The sequence below is a fragment of the Chelonia mydas genome, chromosome 7, assembly GCF_015237465.2.
Source record: "Chelonia mydas isolate rCheMyd1 chromosome 7, rCheMyd1.pri.v2, whole genome shotgun sequence".
NCBI lineage: Eukaryota > Metazoa > Chordata > Testudines > Cheloniidae > Chelonia > Chelonia mydas.
This window is the reverse complement of record NC_057853.1, coordinates 111,410,453-111,431,677: the sequence shown is the minus strand read 5'-3', so window position 1 is coordinate 111,431,677 and position 21,225 is coordinate 111,410,453. Positions and strand designations below refer to the sequence as shown.

The 21,225-nt window shown below is 45.7% G+C and overlaps 1 protein-coding gene across 4 annotated transcripts in view; it reads left to right on the top strand.

Annotated features, from left to right (window-relative positions):
* Nucleotides 1-21,225, top strand: part of VWA2 (von Willebrand factor A domain containing 2) — a 69,210-nt gene that overhangs the window by 34,341 nt on the left and 13,644 nt on the right. For 3 of the 4 annotated variants that reach the window (XM_043550934.1, XM_037904183.2, XM_043550935.1), the window contains exons 5-12: nt 1,530-1,639; nt 9,523-9,717; nt 10,269-10,402; nt 11,344-11,476; nt 13,949-14,004; nt 15,629-15,736; nt 17,891-18,472; nt 20,273-20,824. In XM_043550934.1, the coding sequence (XP_043406869.1) occupies nt 1,530-1,639; nt 9,523-9,717; nt 10,269-10,402; nt 11,344-11,476; nt 13,949-14,004; nt 15,629-15,736; nt 17,891-18,472; nt 20,273-20,824 (1,870 nt within the window). The remainder of the gene's footprint in view (nt 1-1,529; nt 1,640-9,522; nt 9,718-10,268; nt 10,403-11,343; nt 11,477-13,948; nt 14,005-15,628; nt 15,737-17,890; nt 18,473-20,272; nt 20,825-21,225) is intronic. The other variant, XM_043550936.1, reaches the window with a different exon arrangement.

Genomic DNA, 21,225 nt, shown 5'->3' with positions numbered 1-21,225 from the left:
GTTCTGGAGCTGTGCCTTTCATGGCTAACCTTAACACTTGGGAACAGCTGTCATATCCAGCAAAAAACCAGTGAGGAGCTTCCAGTTGGATTTCCTGTCTCTACATGATTAAGAACGATTTCTCCTTAAGCAACAATTATGGCCCTGTTCTTATGTCCCCACCCCGCCCCCATCCTCTGTGGAGTTCTAGTTTTTTGCTTGACAAGATACCAGACACTTCCTGTTTCATCAAACACACAGACACGATCTGTCTTCCTGAGAGCTCGTGGAACTGTATAGTTCCAGCCGTAGCACAGTGTTCTCGAAGAGCTGATGTCCTGCAGAGCCAGCGTGTGATGACTGGTTGGGCAAGACCTTCTGATTAGACTCCAAGTCTCTGGAATCCATCCAGCATAAAATGAATTAAAATAAATGGGAAAGGAAAGGATCCAGCTCTGGTCATCGTTATTTTCCTTTCTTATTTTGGACATTGGCTTAAATCAAGGTCTAACTATGGGGTTAGACAACGAGGAAGATTTTCCATGGAAACTGAATATACAGCTTTCAGAGTAGCAGCCATGTTAGTCTGTATACACAAAAAGAACAGGAGTATTTGTGGCACCTTAGAGACTAATACATTTATTAGAGCATAAGCTTTCATGGATGCTCACTTCATCGGATGTATAGAATGGAACATATAGTAAGAAGATATATACATACAGAGAAGGTGGAAGTTGCCATACAAACTGTAAGAGGCTAATTAATTAGGATGAGCTATTATCAGCAGGAGAAAAACACTTCTGTAGTGATAATCAAGATAGCCCATTTAGACAGTTGACAAGAAGGTGTGAGGATACTTAACATGGGAAATAGATTCAATATGCATAATGACCCAGCCACTCCCAGTCTCTATTCAAAGTCCAAGTTCTCCTTTCCCCATCTGCTTTCACTTGGCCAATCGAAGCAGCTATCTAGCTGGGTGGGTGTGCAGGTACTGCACTGTGGGCGGGGGGGGGGGGGGATGTATGGCCCCATCCAGCCAGGAGAGGCACCTGCGCATGTGACTTTCCAGCCCAGCCTTCCAGCCACAGCAGGACCCAGTGGAGATATCCAACCTGCTGGGGTGGGGGACAGGGTAGGCACCAGGGCAGAGGGAGGGAGTGTGAGCGCCCAGGGCAACAGTTGCTGAGGAGCAAGGGAGGCACGGGGTGCCATCCGCCAAGGAACTGCTGTAGGAATGGCAGTAAGAACTGCCAGGGTGCCTGGAGCTGGCTGCCTCCATTGTGCTCAATAGCTCTCCGCACTCCCCCTCCTATCCCTCCACCTCCCTCAATCATAGTTAGCTTCTGCCCTCCCTCTCCCCCCCCCTCTCCCCCCCAGCCTTGGAATGTGAGTGAATGGTATTTATTGGAGGGTCTTAGCCAAGAAGTGCAATGAGAAGAGTGTGGTTTATCTTGAAACAATTCAAGGTTCCTAAATCTGTCACATAATCAAAATAATACAACCCTCCCAGCCACCTGCTCCTTATGCTATTTAACCTCTTTTTTCAGGTCAGAGTGGGAGTGATCCAGTTTAGCTCGACTCCCCAGCTAGAATTCCCCTTGGATTCGTATTTAACCAAGGAGGAAGTGAAGGAGAAAATCAAGAAGATTGTGTTCAAGTAAGTTCTGTTAGACAGCCCTATGCTCTCTGAGGGTATGCGTATTTTCTGGCCAGGCCTTGTGCCCTGTCCTTCACTCTGCTGACTAGGAAGGAGTGAACCAGATTCCCTTTAGAGCTCATCAGCAGTGCGCGTTGTAGCCAGTGATTTTAGTTTAGTATTCATTTATTGTGTGATGTTATGATTAATCAATTTATGTTACATATATTCACTGTATGTTAGAGTTAATTTGTAGGATTATAAAAGTATAAGATTGATCAGTATTTAGAGGAACCAAGTATTAGACATGAGTAAGACAAGCTGAAATGCAAGACCTGTAGGTTGAGGCCTGCAAGACTTTACCTTAGCTATTTTAGGCCTTGGAGACCAGAAATGATGACATAAGTGACCGAGAAATAACCTGATGCCCTAAGATTATGGGAAAAGAGGTAACAAGTAATAATATTGCGAAAAATTACCCAGAAGATTAATATTAGATCATAAAAATACCGTAAAGGCGCATCTGTCTCAGACGTGTCTTAACCATGGGATACAGGTTGTGCATCAATGCTAATGAGAACAAAGGGAATTTACACAGCCTATAGAAAATTGGGGTCCCTTAAGTTTCCAGGGGACACAGAGCAATAAGAGAAAAGACGGCGGACGCTTTTATGGACACTCGCGGAATGTAGGTGTAGACAGAATCACATTATAAAAAGGGGATGCCAGAATGGGAAAACTGAGCTCCCTCTGGGAGACTCCAGCAGGAACCATCCCTCTACTGATGATCAAGCCATGAGAGACCCATCAGACCCCAACACTATTGTTAAGGATGTGAGTAGAACTATAGTTGTAACTTGTGCATAGTCGGTTTTATGCTTGGGTAATCACAACTTTAATTGTAACTTAAATAAAACTTACGAAATAGACTAGACTTTGTATTGGTAAATATATGTGTGGTCACTATCCTTGGTCTTTATGTGTTCCTAGAGACTAGGACTGAAGCAACTAGCAGAGGTGACTTTCACTCTGTTAAGCTTGAAACTGTAGTCGCCAGAGCCAAACCCACTGTGACGTAATACCATATTACAAAATTCACTTTAAATAAAATAAAAAGCTACACTGTCAATCAATCGTAGGGGTTACTCTGGAGAGAAACATTCTCAGTCCCTGCTGGGTTGGCCAGTTAGAATAAAGATTGAATGTGGGGCTCCCATGTGGCAGAGCAGAGGTCTAACACTAAAATGGCCTTTTTAGTCCGTGATTGCTTCTAAGTCCAGATGATTAGCTCCTTCAAGAGTAGTGCCATGAATTCTTGTAGGTCCCCATGAGACTTGATGGGAATAAGGAAGCACTGTAAATTTGACTCAGAGATAAAGATCATGCACAGATTTTTAACCACCCATGCCATTTTGTTACTACTTGCACTTCACGCAGCTTGTTTGCTGAAGCTAGACTTGATTGGTTTCTATAGTTGTCAGTTTTGTTTCTGGTCTTTGTTTCTTATCACACTGCGGTTGGGTTTCCATTTCCACAGTCTTGTCAACCAAAGTGTTCAAAAATCTTGATCAGACTCCCAAAATCATAAGTTCACCTTAAAAATCATGATTTAAAAAACAAACAAACCAGATAAACGTCAGGTTCTTGTTGTTTGTCTTTTGGTCTTTGAGTGTTTCGGGTTCATATTTTCAAGCTGTTCTCCCCAGTCACAAGGGATAGTGGGAGCATCTATCCCTGTTGAAGTCAAAGACAAAACTCCTATTGATTTCAGTAGGCCAAGATTGTGTCCTAGAAACTTACTTTTTAATGAAAGTTGAGATTTTGATATATTCATGTGGCTCTAGGAAATGGACTTGGAGTTTCAAAGATGCCTATGAGGTGAGGTCCGGGCTTCTGTCTCCTTCAGGCCTCTGAAAATCCTAGCCTAATGGTATGTCTACACTATGGAGCCTATGCCATCTAGGGTGACCAAATAGAAAGTGTGAAAAATTGGGACGGGGTGAGGGGTAATAGACTCTATATAAGAAAAAGTCCCAAATATTGGGACTGTCCCTATAAAATTGGGACATCTGGTCACCCTAATCATACTTATGTCAGTGTAACTGTGCTGGCATAACCCCCTAGTGTAAACACACTGTACCCCAACAAAAGTAGTTTTTCTATTCATATAGGAATACCACCTCCCCGAATATTAGTTGCATCAACAGAAGACCTATTCCATCAACACAGCTGTGTCTGTTTTGTCAGCATAGATATATTGGTCAGGGATGTGGTTTTTTCACAGCCCTGACTGACACAGTTATGCTGACGTTACTTTTAAGTATGGAATGAGCCTTAAGCTGTAAGAAAGGAAATTGGAGCCCAAATCATCTCCTTTTTTAAAAAGTGCGCTTTTCTTTTGTTTGGGTGGTAGGGAAGGTCACACTGAGCCTATGAAAGTAAGTGGGGACAAAATATAGGAGTATCTCCCACAGGCTGTAAAATTTCAGCAGAAAAGGCATTCGGGTTAAAGGATCAGCTCATTCAATAGTCAAAGTGTCTAAACAAATTCTGAATATGGCCCAGAGTTTGCAAACAAACTCAAGATCCTCTTCAACTTCTTCAAGCGAGCAAGATCTGTGGTTTTTTCAGTGACAACTTAATTATACGGTCTAGAAAACCTTTTGTGTAACGTTGCGGGGGAAGTATAGCAGAGAGATACCAGCTCCTCTTTGGCTATTGTTTCAAAGCCTCTGACAGCAGAGAAAATGAAGCTACATTGGATATCTGGAATTTGGCTTGGCACTGAAAATGTCTTTTAATGATGGCAGATGAATGTTGACAGATCTAACAGAAATAATGGCCTTACATGTGGCCATTTCATCTAGTTTTAGATGAAAGGCTGAAATATAGGAATGAACAAAATAGTTATGGATGGATTCCAGCTATCAGGTTGCCAAAAATAAGATTTCTGGTTGGGAGGCTCTGAAAGTGTGATCCTGATGCTCTTTGTTTCTGCTGGGGAGATGTGTCCCATATAACACCTGCTTTCTGTCCTGCGCTTATGGCAGAATTTCTTCTTTGAGAAGCCCTAACCCCAAATTCTGATTTGAACCTTTTCTAATCTCCATGGCTCAAATGTATACAGTTTATTGGGGCCATCAAACTGAATGTATATTGTATATTTTCACTCACATATGGCATCTTTCATCCAAGGATCTTAAAGCACATTATAAACGTTAAGCAATTAGTTACAGGCTTCCAACAACCCAGTGAGTTATGTGACTAATAATATGTCTGTTTTATACATGGGAAAACCTGATTTGATAGAGTTTAAGGCCAGAAGAGATCATTATGATCATGTAGTCAGACCACATATATAACACAGACCATAGAATTTCATAGTTATTCAAGCCTATATTTTGTGGTTCAGCTAAAGCATCTGAGTGAGGAGAGGTTATCCAAGCTCACACCGCGACTGGGATTACCCACTGACTTTAACAGAGCAGTGCCAATTTTCACCAGCTGAGACTCTCCCAGTATTATGAAGTAGCATTATAATATTTTCAGCCATAATAACTGTTAGTTCAAGCACCTCAACTACCTCTGCTGCTGGGTCAGAGCTTGGGACATGTTGCAGAATTTGTTAGATTTTTGTGGATGGTTCAAGTCACACCGGGACTGAAACAAACTGATGGCCAGTAGCATCTGACCAGAGACTTAACATATGTTCTTGAAGTTTGGTTGAAAATAATGGAAAGTTGAGGGGGAGAATGGGATTATGCATCAGAGAGAAGATAAAAGAAAAGCTCCTGGAATGCATTACATATAAAAGAAAGACAGGTATATGGTGAAACAAAGAGAAGTAAATGGACTTGGAGAACTTAGGAGCTCTGAGCATACATGTGATCAAATACTTGAAATATCAAGAAATTCAGTCATTATTAAAATAGAGAATCATTCAAACAAATTAAACGTGATTTGGAAGCACAGAGGTGGATGTGTGTGTGTGTGAGAGAGAGAGAGAGAGACCGTGTGTGTGTGACAATATATGTGAAGAAGAACATCATGCCTCAAAGAAAGAATTGACATTTGCAGTCTGGCTGCCTGTAATTGCTTTGGATTGAAGTAAAAGCAATACTAAAAGGCAATAGCAGGAAATGGTTTATGTTGAAACTCCTCAGCCAGGATTAGAAAACAGATGGAAATGTCTCTTCGGATAGAGAGGCTTAATTAGCCAAAGGGCTCAAGGTGGTCTGGGCTTACTCTGATATCAAATGTTGAATCAAGGATGGCAGGTTACAGAACTCTTGGCTTATATAGTCCTCAGGAGGTTGGGGGCAGGAAATTTGTGGCTTATCTGGATATAGTTGTTGGAAGTAACACATGACAATTGTTAAACCGTAAAAAAAAATAAGAGTAAATGTTAAAGGGGCAAGGGTTAAAATAAAGGGTTGGTGTCAATACATCAACTGCCCTAGTTTTTACACTCGTCTAATTGGGTAGTTCTCACTCAGAGGAATATGTAGGACTGAGGCCCTTACTTGTAAACTCCTCTAGAAAAGGACAATGTCACCTTCTGCCTGTCAGTGCCCACGCAAGGAACCCAGTGCTGACTGGAGGTTTTCTCAATGCTACTCTAATAGAAGGCTGAGATTTTTGAAGGCCACCTAATGGGAATTACGTGTCCAAATCCCTTCACATTAAACAGCTCCTCTATAGCTCAAGTTGGGCAGCTGAAGCTGAGGCACCCAGAATTATGGATCCCTTTGGAATATACAGTCCTCTTCACGCAGGAAGGCTGTGGCCAGGCCAGAAATAGAAGCCTGGCATAGCTGTGCCTTAACAGCTTTTAGTATTTGTCTTTGTACTGTGGAAGGAGCCACAGTCCTGGACCAGACCCCATTCATAGAATCCTAGAAGTGTAGAACTGGAAAGGACCTCGAGAGGTCATCTAGTCCACTCCCCTGCACTCAAGGCAGGACTGAGTATTATCTAACCAACCCTGATAGGGGTTTGTCTAATCTGCTCTTAAAAACCTCCAGTAATAGAGATTCAACAACCTCCCTAGGCAATTTATTCCAGTGCTTAAGTATTCCGAGAGGAAGTTTTTTCTAATGTCCAACCTAAACTGCCCTTGCTGCAATTTAAGCCCTTTGCTTCTTGTCCTATCCTCAGAGGTTAACAAGAACAACTTTCCTCCCTCCTCCTTGTAACAACCTTTTATGTATTTGAAAACTGTTATCATGTCCCCTCTCAGTTTTCTCTTCTCTAGACTAAACATTGTGCTAGGCTGTGTGTACATGCAAACAAAAAGATGGCCCCTGCCCCCAAAGAGCTTACAAACTAAGACAAGAGACAACATGTGGATAGAGGTAGGAGAGCCCAAGGAAACAACTACAGGGCCTTCCTTCCTTCCCCAGAGCTGTGCTGTATAGAACTGTAAATTTGTGTTTTTCCTAAAATTTTACATAGTATTTTATTCATTTTCTGTGTCCCTCAAGCTGCCTGTGATGTGGTGTAAATTAGACTAGAGAGCTATCTGGTAAAAGTGCATTGTTTAATACCCAGTAAGGAAATAAGTCTTATAATTACAGTTAGAATTGTAGAACTGTAACAGTCTTACAACTAACCGTGCATGCCGCCTGATACTGGGGAAGGAGATGGAGAAGATGGATTCTTATTCTGTATTTAAATAGCAAGCAGCAGTTTACAACACCGACATCGTAGACTTTTATTGTTAGCAGTTGTAGAGCAGCTGAAAGGCTCATAGGCTCTGTCGTTCCTAGTACTTAACAACTGTCCTGGTTTATAAAGTAATTTATATCACTAGTGGAATATCCAACCCATTGGCACTTGTGAGGGTACATATTTAGTTGGGTACTGGATAAGTGATAGTCAGTGTTAAAATAATCGCTTTCTATCGTATTAGCATGGCCAATAGGCATTTCCACTCCAGCCTCAGAACACCATGACTGCCAAAATATTCCGTTACTTGACTCTTCGCTGCATGTGCATCTCCAAGAGCTGTATTTATGGATCATTCTCTGAATTAGACATGGAGGAAAGAAGAACACAGAGGGAGCAGGGCTTTGTGCTTCAGTCATTTCACTAGGAGTTACACAACATGGGTTAAGTTCCCAGATGGGCTTGTGTGACCTTTGCCCTCACATGACCTGCCCAGTTTTCAGGAGTGCTCAGGGTCAGACTTTCAAATGCTCAGCACCCAAAATTAGGGCCAGATTTTCATAAGAACTCATCATTTCTATAGATACCAAATAAGGGCCTGGCTCTGTGAAGTGCTTATGGCCAGATTTTTGAAAAAAACCCAGCTGAGATCTTCACCCCTTGGAGCTCCTTTGAAAATCTGACCTTGAATCTCTCTGCCTTGGTTCCCCATCTGTAAAATGTGGATAATAGTACTTCCCTTCTCCCACCCTTTGCCTTGTCCATTTTGACTATAAGCTCTTCAGGGAGAGACTCTCTAACTATATATTTGTACAGCACCTAGCACATTGGGATCCCAATCTCCACCATGGCCTCTAGATGCTATTGTCAGACAAATAATAATAATGTGATGAAACGGTGTCCCATGATTAGAGTATGTCGGTGTCAGAGACAAAAACGAAGTGAAGTTGACAATTTGTGCCAATTTAAAATGGTTGCAGGCTTGACCCCTTCTCCAGTCAGGAAGGTGCCTGTGGCAGTGGCCAGATAATTGAATTCTAAAGCAGACTGGGATACTTGGGACTGCTTATTTGCATATTAATACCCAGAATGCTTTTCCAGCTTGGAGCTGTATCTCCACTAGCTGGAATCATGGGTGGCTTTCCCCCACCTTTACCTTCCTAACCTCACTGGTTTAATTTATTGTGAAATCCAGGTGAACTGCTCTCTGTGCCTCGCTCTTTGTTCGTCATTAATTGAAAAGTTTTTCTAGGAAGGCTGAATAAAGAGTGCCTTGTATTCTCCCCTCATCAGTTTCCAGGGATACATTCAGAAGTCCTTTGGGATTTGCATTTTTGGGGGGTTTATTACTGATGAACAAATGGCATTCTGTGCAAAATCAAATTAATCAAAGATTAACGAGCGAGAGAAGGGACTGTGCCTCTGGGCACCGCTGAATTGCCAACACTTAATTAAGAAACATTCTCCAAAACAAACAGTGAGTTGCCATGCACAGCCTCCCTGCCCTCTTTTCGCAGTTGCTCCCTAGGCATCTAGCTATAGTTCTGTTCTAAAGAAATTCATTATGGTTTTGCTCTCTGTAAGGAGCTTGTACCTGCAGTATAAAATTTATACCCATTGGAAATCAAGGTGGTTGAAGTGTTCGTATTTTCACAAACACTGTACGTGGGGCTGGTAAATGGAAGATTTCATTGTTAATCAGCTCTTCCATACAGGGGCAGTGTAGTTCTCAAAGCGCTTTGTAAAGAAAGGTTAGCCTCATTATCCTCATTTTGCAGATGGGGAAACTGAGGTATGCACTATTGCAGGGACTTGCCTAAGGTCACAGAGGGGGGAATTGAAGCCAAATCTCCTGGATCCTAACCCAGTGCTCTCTCTGCTGGACCATGCTGATTGGTATGGTTTAGCCATCTCTTAAATACATGAGTTACCAGGAGTCTTTCATTGAAAGCAGCCATCCCATTATTGCATCTGTGGATTTTTTTCTCAAGGCATGTCTGCACCTGTGGGGTGGGGGAGGAAGAGTCAAAGGAAGAGGAGCTGCCAACTAATAGCAGGAAGGTGGTGAAAATTACAGAATTAGACTCATCAGTATGGCTGTGCAATGGGTCTAAGTGCAGAAGTGCCCTAGACTTGGTGCTACCAGAGAGCAGGCAGCAGGGAATGGGAAGAAAGCAAAAGGGAGTCGGACACTTAGCCCAAAACCTCTTCTTTCAATTTTCTCTTGCTTGTTTCAGAGGCGGGAGCACAGAAACGGGGCTCGCGCTGAAATACGTTCTCCAGAAAGGTTTCCCTGGTGGCAGAAATTCCTCTGTCCCTGAAATCCTGATCATCCTCTCGGACGGGAAATCACAAGGCAATGTAGCAACACCCGCTAAGCAGCTGAAGGACAGGGGCACCACAGTATTTGCTGTGGGAGTCAAGTTTCCAAGGTAGAAAATTGTCTCTTGGGGGGCAGGGAGTGGTGCACTGCTAACAGACTAGCCATTGCCTTCAGCATCTAAGTCCCCTGAACAAGACCAAGTGGGCGAGGGGCAATCACAGAGTCGGAGGAGCAATTTGGGGAGGGACACATGGGTGCTGGGAGTGCGGGAGCGCTCCCTGGCTTGAAGCGGTTTCCATCATGTATAGGGTTTACAGTTTAGTTCAATGGCTCTGAGCACGCCCCACTGTACAAATTGTTCCAGCCGCCCGGAGGGATATGAATGTGGAGCAGGAGGTCATTTTGTGAACGGGGTGAGCGAGAAAGAAGGGTGCTTGGAGGGAGAAGCGCTCTGTTATGAGCATGTGTCTTTAGAAATGTCAATGGATTTTTAAGAGAAGATACACTGGGGTCCTGTGTGGAGGTAAAGCTACATCACTAGTAGTTCTGAGTGTTTGTTCTTTTTAATGCCCATCCAGGAAAATAGCTGTGACTGCAAAGGGTCTGTTCCTGTTCTTTAATGCCAGAAGATTGTATTAACATGTCCTGTCACCTGTGCAGGTGGGAGGAGCTGCACACGCTGGCCAGTGAACCAGCTGAGCAGCATGTGCTGTTTGCTGAACATGTGGACGATGCTGCCAATGGCCTGTATAGCACCCTCACCAGTTCTACTGTCTGCAGTGCTGTCTCTCCAGGTAACTATGCCACCCTGGTGCATGTTTACTAATGACTGTCCTGCCTTTCACTTCTGTATGGGGATTGTCAGCTTGGCCTTTCACTTCCAGAGCGTCTCTCTGAAGCTGGCGCCTCTAACATAGCTCACAGGGTGGCACAGTCTACCCCTTTGGGAGAGGTCTTCTCCTCTGTCTAGAGGAAAGAAATGGAGGCTGTTGAGAGGTTAGCATCAATCAAAAGATGACTTCGTGGCACAGCCACACCCCTGTGTGCGCTGCTCAAACCCCAGGGACTCTGTGTGAGAGGGAGGATGGTCCAATGATCAGCAAACTCTCCTAGGTCTTAGGAGACCTGGGTTTTGAGTCCTTGCTCTGCCACAGTCTTACTGTGTGACCTTGGTCAAGTCACTTAGTCTCTCTGTACCTCAGTCCCCCCATTTAAAGTGGGGATAATTCCTACCTCAAACGGGCGTTGAGGATAAATACATTAAAGACAGTGAGCCACTCAGATATACAGTAGTGGGGGTCATATAAATACCTAAGATAGGTGAGAGGTGAAAATCCCCTAAGAACTACAAGTGATCATGTAAGTCAAATTGCTGAACCCACTATTGGAAGGTGCTTAGCTAGTACAGTGATGATGGTGGTATAGGAAGCTCTGTAGAACAGAAGAACAGGGGTGGACATGGGTGCAGGTATTGTGCCAGAACCATGCAGACTACAGAAGCTGCCCCCAGGAATCCAGTAAAGGGCTGACCTGCCCACCAGCAACAGGTTTACTTGTTTTGGGGCATCACCGAGGGACTTGTCGAAAAGCTGCAATGAACTCTCTTTGCTGGACAATGAGACAAGCTGGCATTGCTGTGGCTTGAGCAATATCCCAGCTGTGTCAGCTCCCACTCCCAGACAACTTCACTTGCAAACAAATGCACCAGCTATTTTGTGTGCACTCTTTGTGCCAGGTTGCAAGATTGAATCTCACCCTTGTGAACGCAAGACACTGGAGACCGTGAAAGAGCTGGCTGGGAACTATATGTGTTGGAAAGGGTCAAAGAGACCAAATGCCGTGCATACATCTCTCTGTCCATTTTACAGGTAAGTCAGCGAGCCTTTCTCTTGAAGTTAGTAGTGCACACAGAGTGAGAGCGCACACACCTCCATTGTTAGGTACAGTGACTTGGGTTTATGATTTACTGTAACTTTATATTAATATTTATATTACAACAGCACCTAGTGGCCCCAGCTGAGGTTGGGACAGGCTCTGTACATATACATAGTAAGAGACAGTCTGTGCCCTGAAGAAGGTGCAATCTAAGCAAAGGATGAGAGGGGAAACGGAGGCATGGAGAGGCAAAGTGACTTGCCCAAGATCACCCAGTAGGTCAGTGGCAGAGCCAGGGATAGAACCCAGATTCCCAGGCAGGTTTCCTTGTCACTGGACCATCCTGCCTGTTATATAAATAGCCTCATTTATGTATTTCACACAATTCCTATTTGTGCAACACTTGCTTATATTCTATGCAATAAAGAGAGTGGATAAATCCCAGATACTCTGTTGACCCTGAACCGAATCCAGCTAGTTGTGATATTAGCCAGTCAAGCTTTTATTTTCAGGGAAGTCCTTTTATCCTTACTTAATGGACCTGGGAGACGCTGGGCTATGGAGAGGATTCAATAGCTGTCTGGAAACAGCTCCCACTCATACCGAAGAAAATATTAAGCAGATAGGTTGCAAAACAGAGAAGTATATTAACAGGTCAGTGGCAGCGAGTTGCACAAGGAGATTCCTCTCGTGCTGAGGTGAGGATGTATTTGAAAGATTGTGAAACCTATCAGATCCTTAAAGAAATCGAATGCCTTCTAAAAGCTTCATTACTGCAATTTGTACAATAAGTAAAAGAATTTTAAAGTGACCTGCAAAGAAAAATGTAGGTTTGTGCTCTTTTTTTGTTTGTCTGATATATAAAGAGAGCCTGAAGGGGAGGGAGGCAGAAGGGGAGGAATTGTTGGTGTTTTTTCTCTTGCTTGTTTTTTATACTAGAAATTCAGGTCTTGTTTTCCAGGGTAGACTAGTAGGGTTATGACATCAGATACGAAGGAAGTGAAACTTGACTCATTGGGAATCTATTTTTATTCAGGCTGTCCAGAATCTCAGATCTTTTTTTTAAAACTCCAAATGTCTTAACAAACCCCTGGAAGGAAAGATCTGTTAAAGAGTGAGCATCCTTTCCTCTTCAATGAAGGGCTGAGAAATGCCACACTACACTCCTCTAAGCTCCAATGTGTCCTCCAGCAAAACTAGGGAAGATTAGACTTGACAAGGCTGATCTTTCTAAAGTTTTTAAAAAACCGGGAATCCATCCACCTTTTAAAACAAAACTCTCCTACCCCCGGCATGTTATAAATAAGGCTACGTTTTAGTCACAGATATTTTTAATAAAAGTCATGGGCAGGTCACGAGCAGTAAACAAAAATTCATGACCCGTGACCTGTCCATGACTTGTACTATATACCCCTAACTAAAACTTGGGCCAGGGATGCTCTGGGGGAATGCTCCCGGGGGGGTGGGCAGCGGTGCATGGCCCGGGACCCCCGCTGGGGTTGGAGGGGCTGGCAAGCTGAAGGGGCTGGCAGGCTGGAGGGGAACCGAAGCCAATGGGAGCTGCGGAGGTGTGCCTGCAATCACGGGCAGCGCACAGAGCCCCCTGGCCCCTCTGCCTAGGAGCTGCAGAGATATGCCAGCCGCTTCTCGGGGAGCTCCCCTACCCCCTGAGTTAAGCGCTGCCCTGGAACCCAACCCCCTGACCCAGCCCTGATCCCCCTCCCACACCTAAACTGCTGCTGCTGTTCGGGCAGCCCCTGAGCAAACCACACTGGCCCCTGCAAAAAAAATCTGTGACTTCCGTGACCAACATGCAGCCTTAGTTATAAACAAGCAAAAAAGGGGGACACACATCATTTATTTTTCCCTTCCAGGTCACCTTTAAGATGAGATGAATGGTTTCAAAAACATGGTCAATGAGCATTCACTCACTGATCTCATGTGGAGGGATTCTTGGGAATCAAGAATTGCTTCCTAGTACAGCCCTTGCTCTCTTATTAACTGGAAAAGTTAGAGCTGGTTGGAGATCAGAGTTTCCATTTCATGGGAAGTTGCAACATTTCAAAATTTGATTTTATTCAGATTCAGAACAAAAGGTTGATATTTCCCACAGAATGAAAAGTCCAAAAAATGACAATTCAGAACTATTGAAATATCTGGTATTGTAAAAATATTATAATATCAAATATTTTAATTCAGCATATGAAATAGTTAGTAGTCTAAACAAAGTGAAGCAAATTGATAGTCAAAATGATTTGTTGCAACTTTTTCACCTCAAATTTTAATTCTGTCAAAAATCGGTCTGTTCCCACGAAATGTTTCAATTTTGATGAAACTGCATTTTTTGAGGGAAAACTCATTTGTCAAGAACTTTGACTAAATGGTCAGCCTTGCAAATGCCTTCTTAATCTTTTAAATACTTGGTCAGTCCAATTTCATATTTTGTATCAATCTTTCTATCTTAGTTGGAAAAGAGTCTTGATCAAACACCCGGCCAGATGCTACCGAACTACATGCCCAGGTAGGACATGACCTTTCTGAAAAATCTCATTACAGTCTAAGAAAAGAAAAAAGTGAACTAAACTCAGGTGATTATTTTAAAATCACATTCAGTTCCTCAACAAGGATCAGAAAAGTAGGGATCATAATTCTTAATGGATGTTAGTGAGGAATGGACCCTTTACCAGTCTTTCATTAACCATTAAAGAAAAGAGTGAGATTTCTTGTTTCACTCATGTTCTTGACCATGAAATCATTCTGCTGGCTTAAAACAGTTACCTTCAGTCTCTCCCTTCACTCCTGAAGGAGCTGGTTCACCTTTAATTAATCTGAAATTCTTCACGTTCTTGTTTGTTGATAGAATCACACCGTTCCCAAATTACTATTGTCATCGTCTGCATAAGCCAGCAAGAAATAGTGTCCAAGTATTGCATTAGTTTGGGGGCTGCATTGCTACCAACATGGAACGTTTCTGCTCAAGTTGTAGTTGAGTGAGATGCCTTCAGCCATGTAATTTGGAACCATCAGTATCATTCATTTAAGAGGGAACCTGACACTTAGTAGTTGTGTAACTTGGTTTTGTGGTTGTGTGGGAATAGCTCCTCTAGTTGATTTACCAATATGACAGACCACTCAGTGGTTCAAATCATGGAGTGACCTGATTGCTTTATTTTCCTTGACTGCCCTTTGAAAATACATCCTCATCATTTAAGCCCCCTGATTCGGAAGGGAAATGGAGATTCCTCGATCTAGCAAAATTTGTATGTGCTACACAAGCAATGCAGTAAATTCTGGAAGAAAGGGTAGGATTTGAAAATGAAATGGATAGCTGCCAAACTTGTTCTGATACTGTCAGTGTATGGTGTCACCATACCGTGCTACAGGGACACGCCATAAATACAGCCCAGCAGATGAAATGTTCAGTGGTAGAGTGTCTTGGACTGCTTGCATTCACTATTTCTCATGGTAGCTTTTGAGCAAAAAGTGTTGTAAGCCACACCCCAGAACCATCCGTGCTGAATATGCACCAAAAGGTATCTGAACAGAATGGACCAGGTTCTAACCTCTTCTCTGCTGGTGTGAATCTGAAGGAACTGCACTGATTTCAATAGTTACTTCAGATTTACACCAGCGTAACTCCAGTGGAGTTACTCCAGCATTTCCCTGATGTAAGTGATTTAACTCCACAGCAATTCAAGTGCAAGGTGGCAAACCACACATAGGAATGGACAGCTGTGTAGAGCTGACACTGAATTGTAATGTGGTCTTACAAAACCGTGCTTAAAAAGAGCGGGCTTTTTCAAATGGTTGGAGCTGCCCTTGTCAAGAATATATTCATTCAAGTGTAAATAAGTTAAATTTGAGAAATTACTGAGTTCTGCTAATGGGGCTCATCTTTGTACATTATTAATACTCAAGCAAAGCTACACAGACATCACAGCCTTACTTAACTGTGCTTTATTTGAGTAGAGAAAGAGACCTTTCTGCAAAGCAAAGGACAATTACCTTCCAAATGTCCTAGAGCCCATCTGACTCTGCATACTCTCAAAACACTTACAGCTAATCCACTGTGTAGCATGACTGCTGTATTTTCTCTCTGGGCCCAACCCAGGCTCTCTCCTTCTCCTTCTCGGGTGCCTTTGCAGATCCCTGCGATTCCCAGCCTTGTCACAATGGAGGCACGTGCGTTCCAGAGGGATTAGAAAGGTACCACTGTGTGTGTCCTGTTGGATTTGGAGGAGATGCCAGTTGCGGTATGTGGGGCCTAAACCTGGTCCACTGGTGCGGTGTTAGCTCTTGAATCTGTTGATTGGGACCATCCCTCTGCAGCCTGCCTTCCTGTAACAGCCCTGGTATAGAATTATAATGCAGTTTGCTGGATGGGGTTGAGGCTAACCACTGCCTTTTTAAACCCTGCTCAAAGGGCTGAGTTTGTTTTCCTACCGCTTGATACAGGGCTGTAGAGCTGTCAGTAACTGGGACTTGCTGCCTAGTGCTACCGTTTCCAGGGGATGATCCTTCCTGCTCGCTCCTCAGAGCCACTGTGGCTGCAGAAGGCACCAAGAAATGAGTCCCACCAGTGGTGCCAATTTAGATGTTTCCAGGAGGTGGCAAATTCCGGTCCTTCCCCCTACCCCTCTTAAGAACCCTCTTCTGGTCCCTGCTTGCCTCTTCCTCCCCCTCTCCCCAGCAGCGACCCTGAGTCTCCCTCAGCTAGGGAGTGTCCTCTCTTACCCACACCGTGCATGAGCCTGTCACCAGGAGTCGGTTCTCGGCGGACTCCCCTGCACTCTGCCCTACAGGCACAGACTCCCCGTGTGCTAGGTCACAACTCCATTTGGCCAGGCTGCCTCCCCATCTGTCAGTTCGGGCAGCTGGGTCAAATTTCATTGGCACTGCGACCCCACAGCCTGAACGGTGTGCTCCAGCAGCAGCTGTGCTGGGTTAGTACGGGACCATTGCATGCTAGCCATGCTGCTTACCCCGTGTCCCCTGAACTTTGCCTGTGCAACTTTGATCAAGTGCAAAAATCGGGGGGGGGGGGGGCATTTTCCATTCCCCCCCAGTAGGTGTCATTGAGTCCCACTATATTCAGAAGCCCCTGTGAACTTGGTCTACCGCAGGGGTGGACAAACTCCAGCCCTCCAAACATTTTTAATCTGGCCCTCGAGCTACCACTGGGAAGCGGGGTCCAGGGCTTGCCCTGTTCCGGTGCTTGCCTCACTCCGCACAGCTCCTGGAAACAGTGGCATGTCGTCCCCCCTCCCCGGTTCCTACACGTAGGGGCAGCCAGGGGGCTCCACATGCTGCCCCCACCCCAAGCACTGTCCCCTGCAGCTCCCATTGGCCAGGAATCGCGTAAATGGGAGCTGCAGGGACGGCACCTGCAGATTGGGCAGCACGCAGAGCTGCCTGGCCTCACCTCCGCATAGGAGCCAGAGCAAGGACATGCTGCTGCTTCTTGGAGCTGCTTAAGGTAGGCACTGCCCAGAGCCTGCATCCCGACTCCCTCCGACGTCCCAACCCCCTTCCCCAGCCCTGATCCCCCTCCCGCCCTCCAAACCCCTCGGTCCCAGCCCGGAGCAACCTACTGCACCCACCCCTCATCCCCAGCCCCACACCAGAGTCCGCACCCCCAGCCAGAGCCCTCACGCCCTCACACACCCCAACCCCCAATTTCATGAGCATTCATGGCCCACCATACAATTTCCATACCCAGATGTGGCCCTCGGGCCAAAAAGTTTGCCCACCCCTCATCTACAGCCTCATTGGGGCTCCTTCCATCTCAGTATGCGGGGAAATCTGGAAGCAGGGCATGAGAAGTGGATCCTGCTGAAGGAGGGGGACAGCTGAAGTATCTGTGCCTTGGCTCTGCACCCCTTCCCTCTCCTCCCTCAGATCCCTGCAGAACTTCCCTGCACATATGGGCTGGGAATTTCAGAAGGGATTAATGATTCTGGGTGCCCAAGAATGTTTTGTACAAGAGGAGAATCATGCCTCAGGATGTCATTCGCTTTGGTAGGATGCCACAGAAACCTCAAGGGGCTGAGGAATACGTTGCAGGAAGTCATCCAGTGGTTAGGGCATCTTTTGATACAACTTGAGAAACCTTAAAGGAGTCTGCTCAAGTTGTATCAAAAGATGCCCTAACCACTGGATGACTTCCTGCAACGTATTCCTCAGCCCCTTGAGGTTTTTGTGGCATCCTACCAAAACGAATGGCATCCTGAGGCATGATTTTCCTACTGTACAAAACATGTTGCCCAACACATTGTTTTGTTTTCTTGACAGAGAGGCTCTGGGGTGCATTCTCTCTCTCCTTCAGATCATTGGGATTGCAGGAGACCCACATGATGTGCTTGCTTATTTTTTGCATTAATGCAGTTACTCACTTCCTTTGCTTTCAGCACCGAAGCTGAGTCTGGAGTGCAGCGTAGATCTTCTTTTCCTGGTGGACAGCTCATCTGGTACCACCTTGGAGGGATTCCTGCGCTACAAGGCCTTCCTGAAAAGGTTCATTCGGGCAGTGTTGAGCAAAGACTCCCCAGCAAACGTTGGAGTGGCCCAGTACAGCAATGATGTCCAGATCCCGATCAAAGTTGGGGAGTACAAGGATGTGCTCGGTCTCATGAAGAGCGTTGACACCATGCATTTCAGCGGAGGGGGAACCTTCACCGGCAAAGCCCTTCGGTATGTCACGCAGCATGGCTTTAAGAGTGCTCCGGCCTTCGCGGATGTTCACGACGATCTCCCACGTGTGGTTGTCTTGCTCACGGATTCGGAGTCCCAGGATCCTGTGGTAGAAGCAGCTAAATATACCAGGGGCAGAGGGCTCTTCCTAATTGGCGTGGGCAGCGACTTCTTAAGAGCAGAGCTGGATGACGTGACTGGGAATCCAAAGCGGACGGTTGTCTATTCCAACCCCTCGGATCTGTTCAACAAGATCCCTGAGCTGCAGAAAAAAATCTGCAGTGTAGACAGTCATCCAGGTAAGGCCGTGGCTATAGATTGTAGTGCAGTGACAGTCACTGCTCAGGGGAGTTCAAGATTTAAGGAGTAGGATGGTTAAAAGAATGAATTTCGGTTCCCCCACACAACAATGGTAGGGAATCCAGTGATACTGATCCATAATCGGCAGAGCACTCCCCAGACCTTGAGAGCTAGCTTGTGTCAGGGACTAGAGAGGCTGAAAGCACTGAACCCCTCCCGTGCAAAGACCTATGTTCCCCAGCTGCAAGGGTGGCTGTGGTGTCTAAGACTGCTGCTTCCTCGGGCACCCATAGGCACAAATCAATCAAAAAACGGTGAGGACGGGTTGTGGTCCACTCCCAACTTCCGTACCAGCCCAGAGAGCTGGCTAGCCAGCGGGCTAGTGGTATGGGGGGGCTCATATAGATGAAGTATTATGTGCCGCTGAAAGGGGTAAACTGCAACATGTGCACTCTCTATCTGCGGCGGGGATTAGGGGGAGGAAATGGAGCCCCTAGGGCACCATCCAAACTTCGTCTGGGGCGCTGCGGCTCTAGTCTGCCCCCGCCTTGTGGGCCTGGAAGCTGGTGAACTATTTCACTGGTCGGTGCACCAAAGAACGCTCTCCAGTCACAGGATTTCACTCCCTTTTCTTCAGGGACTCAGTGTTATTTCTTCAAAATAAAACTGTTTAACACAAGTTCGACATCTCAACCGTGAACTTCCCCTCTGATCCAGACCCTTCTGCAGGAGTCTGTTTACTCCGTACATCTACCTGGGCATCAAGGCAAGCCTCTCTGCTCCCTCCTTCTTCCTAGCCGGCTCCCTACAGGATTATGCTCCACAGGCTGCCTGCCTGGGAGCCACATATAACCTGGGATATTTCCACTGCTTCAGAGACGCCTGTAGGAGCCTTCCCTGTTCCCTGCAGTTCTCTAGCTCAAATGAGCTATTTGCTGCCTGTTATGAGGACAAGGTGATCTCCAAGCTATCACCCTGATTCCTGGCTTCACTGCTTTAGCTGGGGGGCAGCTCATCAGACACAGGTGAGGCTCTTAAAGTGCTGGCCACTCTGTGACAGGGCCTCAACGGCACAGTCTAGCCATAAGTAATTAATCCTTCTAACGCCCCTCAGAGTGAGGGTAGTCAGAATTATGATCTCCATTTTATGGATGGGGTAACTGAGGCACAGAGAAGGTATGTATCTTGCCCAAAGCTTCCCAGGGAGTCATTGTCCGAGCCTAGATCAAACCCGAGTGTCCTGGCTCCTCCAATTATGGGCTCAGACCACAGGGCCAAGCCTCTGACTGAAAAAGGAATACCCTTGGTACAGAGAGACAGAAGGTGCATGAGGTAATATCTTTTATGGGACGAACTTCTCTTGGTGAAAGAGACGCTTTCGAGCTTAGGCAGAGCTCTTTGTCACATGTGGGAAAGGTACTCAGGTAGTAACAGCTAAATATGAGGTGAAACAGGTTGATCAGCATAAGTAGTTAACACATATAGTAAGAGATCATTCAAGGTTAAGGATTTGGCTCAAACCAGTGTAACAAGTGAAAAGAAACTAGAAATATAATCTAATGCAGTAGCGCTTGTGTTGATTGTATAGCTGGGGATTATCTTCTCTATCTACTCATTACGAGGGGGCTGTATATTCCTGTAACAATGAATTGTAAATTGCAATCTGCCATTCCTCATAATGCCGCAGTTCATTACTGCCCAATAGTGATGTGTTTGCCTACAGGAGGTGGCTCCTCTGCTTTGCTCGGTCAGTAATGACTATATTCTGAAAGGCTTAAAGTTTGCTCTCTCCTTTCCAGGCTGCCAGTCCCAGTCTCTGGATCTGGTTTTTGCCTTGGATGCCTCAGCTGGAGTTGGCAGGGAGAACTTCCTGCGGGTGAGGAACTTTGTCAGTAGCAGCTCTCTGCAGTTCAGTATCGATCGGGACATCACCCAGATCGGCCTCGTGGTCTACGGCAGCAGGGCTCGCACTGCATTTGCCCTGGACGCGCACGTCACCAGCTCAGCTCTCTTTCAAGCCATCAGCCAAGCGCCTTTCCTTGGGGGCTCGGCCTCCGCGGGCAGAGCCTTGCTGCACATTCATGATGATGTCATGACCGTGCCGAAGGGGGCGAGGCCCGGGGTGAGCAAGGCCGTGGTTGTGATCACGGGTGGGAGCGGCACGGAGGATGCAGTCGTTCCAGCTCAGCAGCTGCGCAGCAACGGCGTGTCGGTGTTTGTTGTCGGGATTGGGGGTGTACGGAGGGAGACGCTGCTGAGGATTGCCGGTTCTCCCAACTACCTGGTCCACGTTTCATCTTATGGTGATCTGCGCAATTACAAAGACTTTATTATGGAAAGAATATGTGAAGGTGAGATGGCTTTTGACCTCCCTTTCTCAGTTCTCCCGCTGCACCCAGAAACCAGCTGTTAGAAGCCTTATAAAACGGACAAACCCAAGGATCTCACTGAGCCCCAGTCCAGTCCATGAGGCTTGGTTTGGCTACTTTGCCAGTTGTGGTTGCCTGTTGTAATCCTATCTGGGTTAAATCAGCTTCACTCTGTGTGTTAGAGGCACAAGAGAGTTTAAATCTTGCTTTAAATGCATAGGATGTCACATACTACATACATTGCAAGGTATCCAATGCAATGTTCTTACTGGGGGTACGAAGAGGGGACGTATTTCAAAGCAGCTGGTGACAAGTTCCTTATGAGCCACAAGGAAGGTTCCAACACCTGATCGTGTGAGTCCTCTATCTCAGCAGGCTTTGGA